Below are 12,866 nucleotides of genomic sequence, written 5' to 3' on the forward strand. Positions count from 1 at the left end.
TTCAATCGTAATAATAATAATGATGGCATTTGTTAAGCGCTTACTATGTGCAAAGCACTGTTCTAAGCGCTGGGAAGGATACAAGGTGATCAGGTTGTCCCACTTGGGGCTCACAGTCTTAATCCCCATTTTACAGATGAGGCAACTGAGGCCCAGAGAAGTTAAGTGACTTGCCCAAAGTCACACAGCTGACAATTGGCGGAGCCGGGATTTGAACCCATGACCTCTGACTCCAAAGCCCGGGCTCTTTCCAATGAGCCACGCTACTTATTGAGCGCTTACTGTGTGCAGAGCACTGTACTAATCAATCAATCAATCGCATTTATTGAGCGCTTACTGTGTACTAAGAGCAAAGGGAGCGAGTCGGAGTGCCGCGGAAGGGTGGGGGAGCTGAGGGAAAGCGGGGCTTAATCTGGGAAGGCCTCTTGGAGGAGGTGTGCCTTCAGTAGGGCTTTGAATATGTTTTGTTTTATTCTCTGTCTCCCCCTTCTAGACCGTGAGCCCACTGTTGGGTAGGGACCGTCTCTAGATATTGCCAACTTGGACTTCCCAAGCGCTTAGTCCAGTGCTCTGCACACAGTAAGCGCTCAATTAATACGATTGAACGAATGAATGAAGGAATGAAGGGGGGAAGAGACAGCCACTGAGGCAGAAAGGCATATTTATTTATTACTCTATTTATTTATTTATTTATTTTACTTGTACATATCTATTCTACTTATTTTATTTCGTCAGCATGTGCTTAGAACAGTGCTTTGCACATAGTAAGTGCTTAATAAGTGCTTAAGTGCTTGTCTCCCCCTTTTAGACTGTGAGCCCACTGTTGGGTAGGGACTGTCTCTATATGTTGCCAATTTGTACTTCCCAAGCGCTTAGTACAGTGCTCTGCACATAGTAAGCGCTCAATAAATGCGATTGATGATGATGATGATGATGATGTTGGGTAGGGACTGTCTCTATATGTTGCCAATTTGTACTTCCCAAGCGCTTAGTTACAGTGCTCTGCACATAGTAAGCGCTCAATAAATGCGATTGATGATGATGATGATGATGATGTTGGGTAGGGACTGTCTCTATATGTTGCCAATTTGTACTTCCCAAGCGCTTAGTACAGTGCTCTGCACATAGTAAGGGCTCAATAAATACGATTGATGATGATGATGATGATGATGTTGGGTAGGGACTGTCTCTATATGTTGCCAATTTGTACTTCCCAAGCGCTTAGTACAGTGCTCTGCACATAGTAAGCGCTCAATAAATGCGATTGATGATGATGATGATGATGATGTTGGGTAGGGACTGTCTCTATATGTTGCCAATTTGTACTTCCCAAGCGCTTAGTACAGTGCTCTGCACATAGTAAGCGCTCCATAAATGCGATTATTGATGATGATGATGACGATGGTTAATAAATGCCATTATTCAAAGGCAGACAGAGACAGGGGAGAGAGGCACGGGGGGCAGAGACGCACGCCAGGCCTAGTCCGCTGCTCCGGCTGACACGGTCAGCCGGGTTTTAGGGGTGGAGGGGTCACTTAAGGGGGGCCCAGGGGTGGATGCCCCTGCCCTGAACCGTCCCGAATCCCCGGGATCCCGTCCCCTGGCGACCCCGGCGACCCCGAAGCAGCTGCTGGAGGGTTAATTCAATAATAACCTAAATGGGACCCCACGACAATGAAAGCTGGAGATCCTTTGTCCTCCTGGCAGAACCCTGGGTAAGCCAGTAGTCACAAAACGCACACGCTCCTCCAAATACACATGCGTGCACACACAGGCACACGCTCTTACACACACACACATACAAGTAAAAGAAAATACACGCATTCATAGCCGCACTCATAAGCGCACCTTCGCTGATTCGTTCATTCAACCGTACTTAGTAAGCAATGGGGATTGAAATTGAGGGGAAGCGATCGGTGTGTGCTAAGCGCTTGGAAAGTCCAATTCCAAGCTGTGTCAGCTGTGTGACTTTGGGCAAGTCACTTCGCTTCTCTGTGCCTCAGTTGCCTCATCCATAAAATGGGGATTGACTGTGAGCCCCCCGTGGGACAACCTGATCATCTTGTACCTCCCCAGTGCTTAGAACAATGCTCAGCACATAGTAAGCGCTTAATAAATGCCATTATTATTATCATTATCATTATATGTATATATGTATATGTATATATGTATATATGTATGTGTATGTATGTATATATGTATATATGTTTGTACATATTTATTACTCTATTTATTTATTTATTTATTTTACTTGAACATATCTATTCTATTTATTTTATTTTGTTAGTATGTTTGGTTTTGTTCTCTGTCTCCCCCTTCTAGACTGTGAGCCCACTGTTGGGTAGGGACCGTCTCTATATCTTGCCAACTTGGACTTCCCAAGCGCTTAGTCCAGTGCTCTGCACACAGTGAGCGCTCAATAAATACGACTGAATGGCTGAATGAATGTGTGTCAATCCAATATGATATTTCTAGACTGTGAGCCCATTGTTGGGTAGGGACCGTCTCTATGTGGCTGATTTGTACTTCCCAAGCGCTCAGTACAGTGCTCTGCACACAGTAAGTGCTCAATAAATATGATTGAATGAATGAATACGATTGAATGAATGAATATTTTGTAGAAGGACTGACTCTGGAGAGTTACTATTATTATTATGGTATTTGTTAAGCGCTTACTATGTGCCAGGCACCGTACTAAGAGCTGGGGCCGGTGTCCCCTGGTTCCGGTTGTCGGGGCGATGGGACCGGGACCTCTAATAATAATGATAATAATGATGGCATTTATTAAGCGCTTACTATGTGCAAAGCACTGTTCTAAGCGCTGGGGAGGTTACAATAATAATAATAATAGTAATTCTAGTGTTCCGAGCTCCCAGATGTGGGGGTGAAGCCAGTGAGTCCCCCCAGCGCTGTCCGGGTTGGATTCCAGCCCTGCTCCATCATCATCATCATCAATCGTATTTATTGAGCGCTTACTATGTGCAGAGCACTGTACTAAGTGCTCCACTGGGGGCCAGGGCCGAAAGGGTCCAAGCAGTAGGAAAAACGCCTAAATTGCGTTGGTCTGCCCCATTAATTTTCTTTGGGTTGCCCCCCAAACCCCTCTTCATCTTGGTCCATTGTCTTCTTCAGGTTTGGGGGTGGGGGGTGCCCAGGAAAGCCCCCAAGTGTGTCTCAGAGCGGACCACCGAAAGCTGACAATATTTGGCCCAGAATGGAGGTGGGAGAAACAGAAAGTTAATCAATCAATCAATCAATCCATCAATCGTATTTATTGAGCGCTTACTGTGTGCAGAGCACTGTACTAAGCGCTTGGGAAGTACAAGTTGGCAACATATAGAGACAGTCCCTACCCAACAGTGGGCTTACATTTAATAATAATAATAATGACAGCATTTGTTAAGCACTTACTACCATCATCAATCGTATTTATTGAGCGCTTACTATGTGCAGAGCACTGTACTAAGCACTTGGGAAGTACAAATTGGCAACATATAGAGACAGTCCCTACCCAACAGTGGGCTTACATTTAATAATAATAGTAATAATGACAGCATTTGTTAAGCACTTACTATGTGCAGAGCACTGTTCTAAGCGCTGGGGGGGGGGGATACAAGGTGATTAAGTTGTCCCACGTGGGGCTCACAGTCGTAATCCCCATTTCACAGATGAGGTAACTGAGGCTCAGAGAAGTTAAGTGACTTGCCCAAGTGCACAGAGCAGGCATGTGGCGGAGACGGGATTCTAACCCATGACCTCTGACTCCAAAGCCCGTGCTCTTTCCACTGAGCCATGCTGCTTCTCTATTTATTAAGCGCTTACTCTGTGCAAAGCACTGTTTGAAGCACTGGGGAGGTTACAAGGTGATCAGGTTGTCCCACGGTGGGGAGGCTCGCAGTCTTAATCCCCATTTTACAGATGAGGGAACTGAGGCACAGAGAAGTGACTTGCCCAAATGTCACGAGCCCCTTCCCCACACCAGTGTGTGAACGTGTGTGTGTGTGTGTGTGTGTGTGTGTGTGTGTGTGTGTGAATATGTATATTGGGGGAGGGGGGAACCGGTGGCTGGGGGGGGTATCCATCCGGCCCCCTCCCTAAGGGTCAGCTGTGTGGACTCTTAATGATGGCATGTATTAAGCGCTTACTATGTGCAAAGCACTGTTCTAAGCGCTGGAGAGGTTACAAGGTGATCCGGTTGTCCCACGGGGGGTTCACGGTCTTAATCCCCATTTTACAGATGAGGTAACTGAGGCACAGAGAAGCCAAGTGGCTTGCCCAAAGTCACCCAGCTGACAAGTGGCGGAGCCGGGATTCGAACCCATGACCTCTGACTCCAAAGCCCATGCTCTTTCCACTGAGCCACGCTGCTTCTCTTCTCTTGGCCCCAGTGGCTTGCTCTCTTCTGGGCCACAAGCAAGCCATGCGGAGGCTGGGGAAAAGAGTCTTTAATAATTGCGGTATTTCTTAAGCACTTACTCTATGCCAGGAACTGTACTAAGCGCTGGGGTAGATACAAGATAAATGGGCTGGACACAGTCCCCGTCCCACGTGGGGCTCACCGTCTTCAGCCCCATTTTCCAGAAGAGATAGCTGAGGCCCAGAAGAGTGACGTGACTGGCCCAAGGTCACACAGAAGACGTGTGATGGAAGCAGGATTAGAACCCAGGTCCTTCGGAATCCCAGGCCGGCGCTCTAACCATTTCTCTAGTCTTTGAGGGTCTCTTCTCCCCCCAGCCCCTCCTAGATGTAACGTGTCTCCTAACTCTGCTGTATTATACGCTCCCAAGCACTTAGTACAGTGCTCTGCACACAGTAATAATAATGATCGTATTTTTAAAGTGCTTACTATGTGCCAAGCACTGTTCTACACGCCGGGGGAGATACAAGGTGATCAGGTTGTCCCAGGTGGGGCTCACAGTCTTAATCCCCATTTTACAAATGAGGTCACTGAGGCCCAGAGAAGTGACAATAATAATACTAATTATGGCATTTGTTAAGTGCTTACTATGTGCAAAGCACTCCAAAGTCACACAGATGACAAACTAACTCTCTTCCTTTATTTTATTTTGTCAGTATGTTTGGTTTTGTTCTCTGTCTCCCCCTTTTAGACTGTGAGCCCACTGTTGGGTAGGGACTGTCTCTATATGTTGCCAACTTGGACTTCCCAAGCGCTTAGTACAGTGCTCTGCACACAGTAAGCGCTCAATAAATACGATTGATGATGATTCAAGGCCCTACTGAGAGCTCACCTATTCCAGGAGGCCTTCCCACACTGAGCCCCCTCCTTCCTCTCCCCCTCCTCCCCCTCTCCATCCCCCCCGCCTTACCTCCTTCCCTTCCCCACAGCACCTGCATATATGTATATATGTTTGTACATATTTATTACCCTATTTATTTATTTATTTTACTTGTCCATATTTATTCTATTTATATTATTTTGTTAATATGTTTTGTTTTGTTCTCTGTCTCCCCCTTCTAGACTGTGAGCCCACTGTTGGGTAGGGGCCGTCTCTAGATTTTGCCAACTTGTACTTCCCAAGCGCTTAGTACAGTGCTCTGCACACAGTAAGCGCTCAATAAATACAATTGATTGATTCAAGGCCCTACTGAGAGCTCACCTCCTCCAGGAGGCCTTCCCACACTGAGCCCCCTCCTTCCTCTCCCCCTCCTCCCCCTCTCCGTCCCCCCCGCCTTACCTCCATCCCTTCCCCACAGCACCTGTATATATGTATATATGTTAGTATGGATTTATTACTCTATTTATTGACTTATTTTACTTGTACATATCTATTCTATTTATTTTATTTTGTTAATATGTTTTGTTTTGTTCTCTGTCTCCCCCTTCTAGACTGTGAGCCCACTGTTGGGTAGGGATCGTCTCTACATGTTGCCAACTTGTACTTCCCAAGAGCTTAGTACAGTGCTCTGCACACAGTAAGCACTCAATAAATACGATTGAATGAATGAATGGATGACAAGTGGCAGAGGTGGGATTAGAACCCAAAACCTCTTGACTCCGTAGCCCGGGCTCTTTCCACTAAGCCACCCAAGCGCTTAGTCCAGTGCTCTGCACACAGTAAGCGCTCAATAAATACGATTGAATGGATGAAGCATTAGAGAAGCAGCGTGGTTCATTGGAAAGAGCACGGGCTTTGGAGTCAGAGGTCACGAGTTCAAATCCCAGCTCCGCCACTTGTCAGCTGTGTGACTTTGGGCAACTCACTTCACTTCTCTGGGCCTCATCTGTAAAGTGGGGATTAAGACTGTGAGCCCCCCATGGGACAACCTGATCACCTTGTAACCTTCCCAGAGCTTAGAATAGTGCTTTGCACATAGTAAATGCTTAATAAATGCCATCATTTTGTTAATATGTTTTGTTTTGTTCTCTGTCTCCCCCTTCTAGACTGTGTATATACGTTCGTACATATTTAATACCCTATTTTACTTGTACATATCTATTCTATTTTGTTAATATGTTTGGTTTTGTTCTCTGTCTCCCCCTTCTAGACTGTGAGCCCACTGTTGGGTAGGGTCTGTCTCTATATGTTGCCAACTTGGACTTCCCAAGCGCTTAGTCCAGTGCTCTGCACACAGTAAGCGCTCAATAAATACGATGGATTGATTCCCAGACTGAGCCCCCTCCTTTCTCTCCCCCTCTTCCCCCTCTCCATCCACCCCGTCTTACCTCCTGCCCTTCCCCACAGCACCTGTATATATGTTCGTACATATTTATTACCCATTTTACTTGTACATATCTATTCTATTTTATTTTGTTAATATGTTTGGTTTTGTTCTCTGTCTCCCCCTTCTAGACTGTGAGCCCACTGTTGCGTAGGGACTGTCTCTATATGTTGCCAACTTGGACTTCCCAAGCGCTTAGTCCAGTGCTCTGCACACAGTAAGCGCTCAATAAATACGATTGATTGATTGTTGGGTAGGGACCATCTCTATATGTTGCTAACTTGGACTTCCCAAGCGCTTAGTACAGTGCTCTGCACATAGTAAGCGCTCAATACGATTGATTGATTTATTATTATTATTATTATTATTATTATGAATAAGCTGCGCTGCTTCTCAATCAATACCATTGAGCATCCGCTGCCAGACACCCTGGCGAGCGTTGGTCCACTGGGCCACCCGACCCTCCCAGACGCTAGCGGCCCCCGAGCTTCCAGCGATGCCAGGTGAAACGAAGAGTATTTTTGGACTTTTTTTATTTGAAATTTGTGGCGTTATTGCGACAGCAGAGAGGGGGAACGGATGAACACAAGGAGTGCCTGGGGAGAGAACTGTCTTCAAGTAAAAAACAAACAACCTTCAAAACGTTGGAGTCACAGCTACATCAGGCGAATGCAGAAACAAAACGACGACAACAAAAAAAATCCCCCACTATAAAAATAAATTTACATTTTGTAAATAAACAGAAGCAGGTAATAGCATCCTTTGGCATAACCCAAATAACTGAACTAGGAACGTTCCCACCGTTCTCCGGGATTCCAACATAAATAGAAATATAAGTTAGTATAACTTTAAAAAAACCCCACCTTTGTACAGATATACATTTTTTTTTCTTTTTTTTGCACTGAGTTCGAGGGTGATTAAACATTTTATATAAAAGACTCTTAAAGCTTTGCACTCTGAAAGCCAGTGTTCACCCAGAGATGACGGGAAGAGTACTTACGTGACGTTTCTGGATCAGAGAGAAACCTCAAATACATTGCACAATTGGTGTCAGCTTTTAACACTGCTCGGCGAGCTGAGGCCACCGGTTTGCTACATCCAGGTCAGGAGTCGGGTCCTTCCCACACAGACTGGGCCACACTGGTCCAGACTGGGCAGGACTGGGGCACACTGGCCGGACCAGGCTGACTAGGCTGGGCCGCACTTGTCCAGACTGGGCAGGACTGGGGCACACTGGCCGGACCAGGCTGACTAGGCCGGGCCTGACTGGGGCAGGCCGGGCCGCACTGGTCCAGACTGGGCCGGACTGGGCCGGACTGGAGCAGACTGGCCGGACCAGGCCCAACTAGGCTGGACTGGGCCCTCCTTTCTGGGTGACGCCAAGGCCGCGCCTGGACTCGATTCCCACAGCTTCGAACGCCAACCTGCGGGGAAGGGAGACTCCATCAGTCCTATTTATTGGGTGCTACTGTGTGCAGAGCGCTGTACTAAGCGCTTAGGAGAGGGACAATACAGAGATCGGCTCCCTGCCCGTAACGACGGACAGGACGACGTGTAAAAATGTTCGGGATATGGACCAAAGTGCAGTGGGGTGAATCAGGGGGGCCCCCCGAGGCCCAGAGGAGCCAACCCCCACTCTAACCGCCCAACCCCCTCCTCTGCTATAACGCGCAATCTCCCTTTCTTCCCCTGCAACAAGCAATCGCCCATCCACCCCTGCTACAACGTGAAACCTCCCTTTCCTCCCCTGCTACAACGCGAAACCCCCCCTTTCCCTCCCCCCCCCCCCCGTGACAACGCGCAACCCCTTCCCCCCGGCTACAACAAGCAATCCCCCATCCTCCCCCGCTACAACGCACAAACCCCTTTTCCTCCTCAGCTACAACACGCAATTCTCCCTTTTCCTTCTCCGTTACAACGCGCAACTCCCTTTTCCTCCCCCGCTACAACGGGCAATACCCTTTTCCTCCCCCGCTACAACGGGCAATACCCTTTTCCTCCCCCGCTACAGCGGGCAAAACCCTTTTCCTCCCCCGCTACAACGGGCAAAACCCTTTTCCTCCCCCGCTACAACGGGCAAAACCCTTTTCCTCCCCCGCTACAACGGGAAAACCCTTTTCCTCCCCCGCTACAACGCGCAAATCCCGTTTCCTCCCCCGCTACAACACGCAACCCCCTTTTCCTCCTCCGCTACAACGCGCAACCCCCTTTTCCTCCACCACTACAACGCGCAACCCCCTTTTCCTCCACCACTACAACGCGCAAACCCCCTTTCCTCCCCGCTACACCACACAATCCCCCTTTCCTCCCTGCTACAACACACAACCCCCCCTTTCCTCCCCCGCTACAACGCGCAACCCCCTTTTCCTCCCCAAAACGCACAATCCCCCTTTCCTCCCTGCTACAACGGGCAAGCCCCCTTTCCTTCCCCGCTACAACGCGCAAGCCCCCTTTTCCTCCCCCGCTACAACGCGCAAGCCCCCTTTTCCTCCCCCGCTACAACGCGCAAGCCCCCTTTTCCTCCCCCGCTACAACGCGCAAGCCCCCTTTTCCTCCCCCGCTACAACACCCAAGCCCCCTTTCCTCCCCCGCTACAACGCGCAACCCCCTTTTCCTCCCCCGCTACAACGCGCAACCCCCCTTTTCCTCCCCCGCTACAACGCGCAACCCCCTTTTCCTCCACCGCTACAACGCGCAATCCCCTTTTCCTCCACCGCTACAACGCGCAAACCCCTTTTCCTCCACCACTACAACGCACAATCCCCCTTTCCTCCCCCGGCACAAAACGCAAACCCCCTTTTCCTCCCCCTCCAACGCGCAACCCCTCTTTTCCCCCCCTGCAACGCGCAATCCCCCTTTCCTCCCTGCTACAACGCCCAATCCCCCTTTCCTCCCCGCTCCAACACGCAATCCCCCCTTTCCTCCTCCCTACAACGCGCAATCCCCCCCTTTGCCTCCCCCTACAACGCGCAAACCCCCTTTCCAATCCGGCCCGGTCCTCCTCCTCCGCCGCCGCGCAGTTCCGAGGTTGAAGGGGATGTGGGGGGATTGGGGGGGGATGTGGGGGGGCGCGGAGGTCGCTCACCTCGCTCACCGGAGCCTCTTCCTGGGGGTCTTCTCTTTGGGGGCGGGGGGTCCGGGGGCGCCTTCCAGGGGGTCTCCGGCCGTCTTGGGGTCCGCAGGCCTCTTCCGCTTGACCAGGGAGTCTGCGGGCGGGTCAGGCCGGGGGGCCATCAGGAGGAGGAGGAGGAGGAGGAGGAAGGGGAAGGGGGAGATTTGGGGAGGGGGAGGCGTTGGCCCCACCCTACTCCGGGGTCCGCAACGGGTCAGCTTTGTTTACGGCGCCTTCGAAGCCCCCCACAACCAGTCCTGCCCGCAGTAGGCCCCAATCAGGACTGGTGGGGGGGGGGGGGGGGCGGGAATTGGGCTGACCCTCAGAGGGGAGACAGAGGGGGACCCCCCCAAAAAAAAACCCACACCACAGTCCCCCGGGGCGGGGAGGAGAAACGAGGGGTGACCCTTTGGGGAGGGGGCACAGGGGAGGAGAAGGAAGGGTGACCCTTTGGGGAGGGGAAGGAGGAGGAGGAGGAGGAAGAGGGGTGACCCTTTGGGGAGGGGACTCCGGGGAGGAGGGGAAGAAAGCGGGGAGTCCCTTTGGGGAGGGGGCGCAGGGGAGGAAGAGGAGGATGAGAAAGAGGGGTGACTCTTTGGGGAGGGGGCGCAGGGGAGGAGAAAGAGGGGTGACCCTTTGGAGAGGGGACTCCGGGGAGGAGGAGGAGAAAGTGGGGAGTCCCTTTGGGGAGGGGGCACAGGGGAGGAAGAGGAGAAAGAGGGGTGATCCTTTGGGGAGGGGGAGGAGGAGAAAGAGGGGAGACCCCTTGAGGAGGGGGAGGAGGAGAAAGGGGGTGACACTTGGGGGAGGGGGAAAAGGAGAAAGAAGGGATACCCTTGGGGGAGGGGGAGAAAAAGGGAGAGGGAAGAGGAGAAAGACGGGAAACACCTTGAGGAGGGAGAGGAGGAAAAAGAGGGGTGACCCTTTGGGGGAGTGGAAAGAGGAGAAAGAGGGGAGACCCTTGGGGTAGGGGGAGGAGGAGAAAGAAGGGAGGCACCTTGGGGGAGAAGGAGGAGGAGAAATGGTGGAGACCCCTTGGGGAGGGGGAGGAGGAGAAAGAGGGGAGACACCTTGGGGAGGGGGAGGAGAAAAGGGGTGACCCTTTGGGGAGGGGGCGCAGGGGGAAAGGAGTGAATGAATGAATGGATAAGGAGGAGAAAGAGGGGTGACCCTTGGGGGAGAGGGAGGAGGAGAAAGGGGGGAGACCCCTTGGGGAGGGGGAGGAGGAGAAAGGGGGGAGACCCCTTGTGGAGGGGGAGGAGGGGAAAGAGGGGAGACCCTTGGGGGAGGGGGAGTAGGAGAAAGGGGGTGACCCTTGGGGGAGGGGGAGTAGGAGAAAGGGGGTGACCCTTGGGGGAGGAGGAGAAAGAGGGGAGACACCTTGGGGAGGGGGAGGAGGAGAAAGGGGGTGACCCTTTGGGGAGGGGGCGCAGGGGAAAAGGAGTGAATGAATGAATGGATAAGGAGGAGAAAGAGGGGTGACCCCTGGGGGAGAGGGAGGAGGAGAAAGGGGGTGACCGTTTGGGGGAGGGGTCGCACCTGTGAGGAAGGGCCCGGGGGCCGTCCGGGGGCCGTTGTCCCGGTCGGGGGGCTGCGGGGGCTCCCTCCGGGGGTCCCCGTCCGGGGGTCCCGTCCCGGGGGGGGGGGTCGGGGGCCGGGCCCGGTGGACGGTCTCCCGGTAGAAGGCGGGCAGGGCGGCCCCGTCCTCCGCCTCCCAGAGCAGGCGGGGCCCGGGCCCGCCGCCGGGGCCGCGGGGGTCCAGGGGCCTGTCCGCCTCGAAGTCGAAGTCCCAGCGGGCCCGGGCCTGGGCGCTGAGCTCGGCCAGGAGGGCCCGCACCTCCCGCCCCAGCTCCGCCGGCTCCACCGGCCCGAAGAGCCGCCGCCGGACCCCCGGGGACCCCGGGACCCCCGGGACCCCCGGGACCGGCCCGCCCCGCCCGGGGGGACGCGCCACCCACAGCCGCACCTCCGACATGGGGCGGGCGGGGGGCCGGGGACCCCGAGGGGGAGCCGAAGACGGGGGAAACGGAGAAGGAGGAAAAAGTAAAGAAGGGAAATGAAGGGCAGTGAAGAAGGAAAATAAAGGAAAACGATGAAGAAAAGAAGGAAAGTGAAGAAGGAAAATGAAGAAGTAAAAGAAGGAAAGTGAAGAAGGAAAATAAAGGAGGAAAGTGAAGAAGAAAAAGAAGGAAAGTGAAGAAGGAAAGTAAAGAAGGAAAATGAAGAAGAAAAGAAGGAAAGTGGAGAAGGAAACTAAAGAAAAAGAAGGACAGTGAAGAAGGAAAGTAAAGGAGGAAAATGAAGAAGAAGAAGGAGGAAAAGGAAGAAGGAAACTAAAGAAGAAAAAGAAGGAAAGTGAAGAAGGAAAGTAAAGGAGGAAAATGAAGAAGAAAAGGAAAATGAAGAAGGAAACTAAAGAAGAAAAGGAAAGTGAAGAAGGAAAGTAAAGGAGGAAAATGAAGAAGAAGAAGAAGGAAAATAAAGGAAAATGAAGAAGAAAAATGAGAAGAATAAAGAAGAAAAATAAAGGAAAATAAGAAAAATGAGGAAGGAAAATAAAGATGAAAAATTAAGAAGGAAAATGAAGAAGAAGAAGAAGAAGAAGGAGACAAAAACAAACCCGTCTCCAGTGGGAGGGACAAAAAAAAGAAAATAATCTGAGACCCCCGCCCCAATCGGACCCCAAAGTTTTTCCCCCTGTGGACACCACCACCGGGAAACGTTTGCTTCCGCAGCAGCTCGGACTCTGAGGGTCTGGGGTCTCTCTCCCCCCGGCCCCGTGGTGTCTCCCGTCCTTTTTATTCTTTTTTTCCTCCTCCTCCTGCGTCCCCCCCCCACCCACCCCCCCCGACTCCCACCCCCCCTGGCCCCGGAGCGCTCCTGGGGAGCGGCGGCGGGTGGGCCGCTCCTTATATAGGCCCGAGGCCCGGCCCTCCTTAGCATTAGCCCATTTTCTCTCTCAAAGGCGCCGTCGCCATTGGTCGGCTCTGTTCCCCCACCCCCAGGGCGGGGGGAATTTGGGGAGGGGGCGAGGTGGGGGGGGGGGGGAATAACATGACACCGGCTCCTCCCC

General features: G+C 52.0%; 1 protein-coding gene and 1 long non-coding RNA gene across 2 annotated transcripts; both read right to left on the reverse strand.

Moving 5' to 3' along the window:
- Nucleotides 1-7,197: 7,197 nt before the first annotated feature.
- Nucleotides 7,198-10,028, reverse strand: LOC119943656. Its single transcript, XR_005455679.1, has 2 exons — nucleotides 9,767-10,028; nucleotides 7,198-8,105 (listed from the first exon to the last, which is right to left on the reverse strand). It is a non-coding gene; the product is annotated as an uncharacterized LOC119943656 (long non-coding RNA).
- Nucleotides 10,029-10,070: 42 nt separating this feature from the next.
- Nucleotides 10,071-11,878, reverse strand: CDKN1C (cyclin dependent kinase inhibitor 1C). The gene is made up of 3 exons (XM_038765389.1): nucleotides 11,333-11,878; nucleotides 10,682-10,716; nucleotides 10,071-10,076 (listed from the first exon to the last, which is right to left on the reverse strand). Exons 1-3 carry the CDS (start codon nucleotides 11,766-11,768, stop codon nucleotides 10,071-10,073), a joined length of 477 nt encoding a protein of 158 aa, XP_038621317.1. The 5' UTR covers nucleotides 11,769-11,878.
- Nucleotides 11,879-12,866: the final 988 nt, after the last annotated feature.

Source organism: Tachyglossus aculeatus, chromosome 22 (assembly GCF_015852505.1).
Source record: "Tachyglossus aculeatus isolate mTacAcu1 chromosome 22, mTacAcu1.pri, whole genome shotgun sequence".
Classification (NCBI taxonomy): domain Eukaryota; kingdom Metazoa; phylum Chordata; class Mammalia; order Monotremata; family Tachyglossidae; genus Tachyglossus; species Tachyglossus aculeatus.

Coding starts and splice junctions, on each gene's coding strand:
- CDKN1C (XM_038765389.1), bottom strand. CDS start 11,768: ATGTCGGAGGTGCGGCTGTGGGTGGCGCGTCCCCCCGGGCGGGGCGGG. Junction 10,717..11,332: donor CCCCGGGCCCTTCCTCACAG/GTGCGACCCCTC, acceptor ACTCCCCCAAAG/GGTCACCCCTCTTTTTCCTC.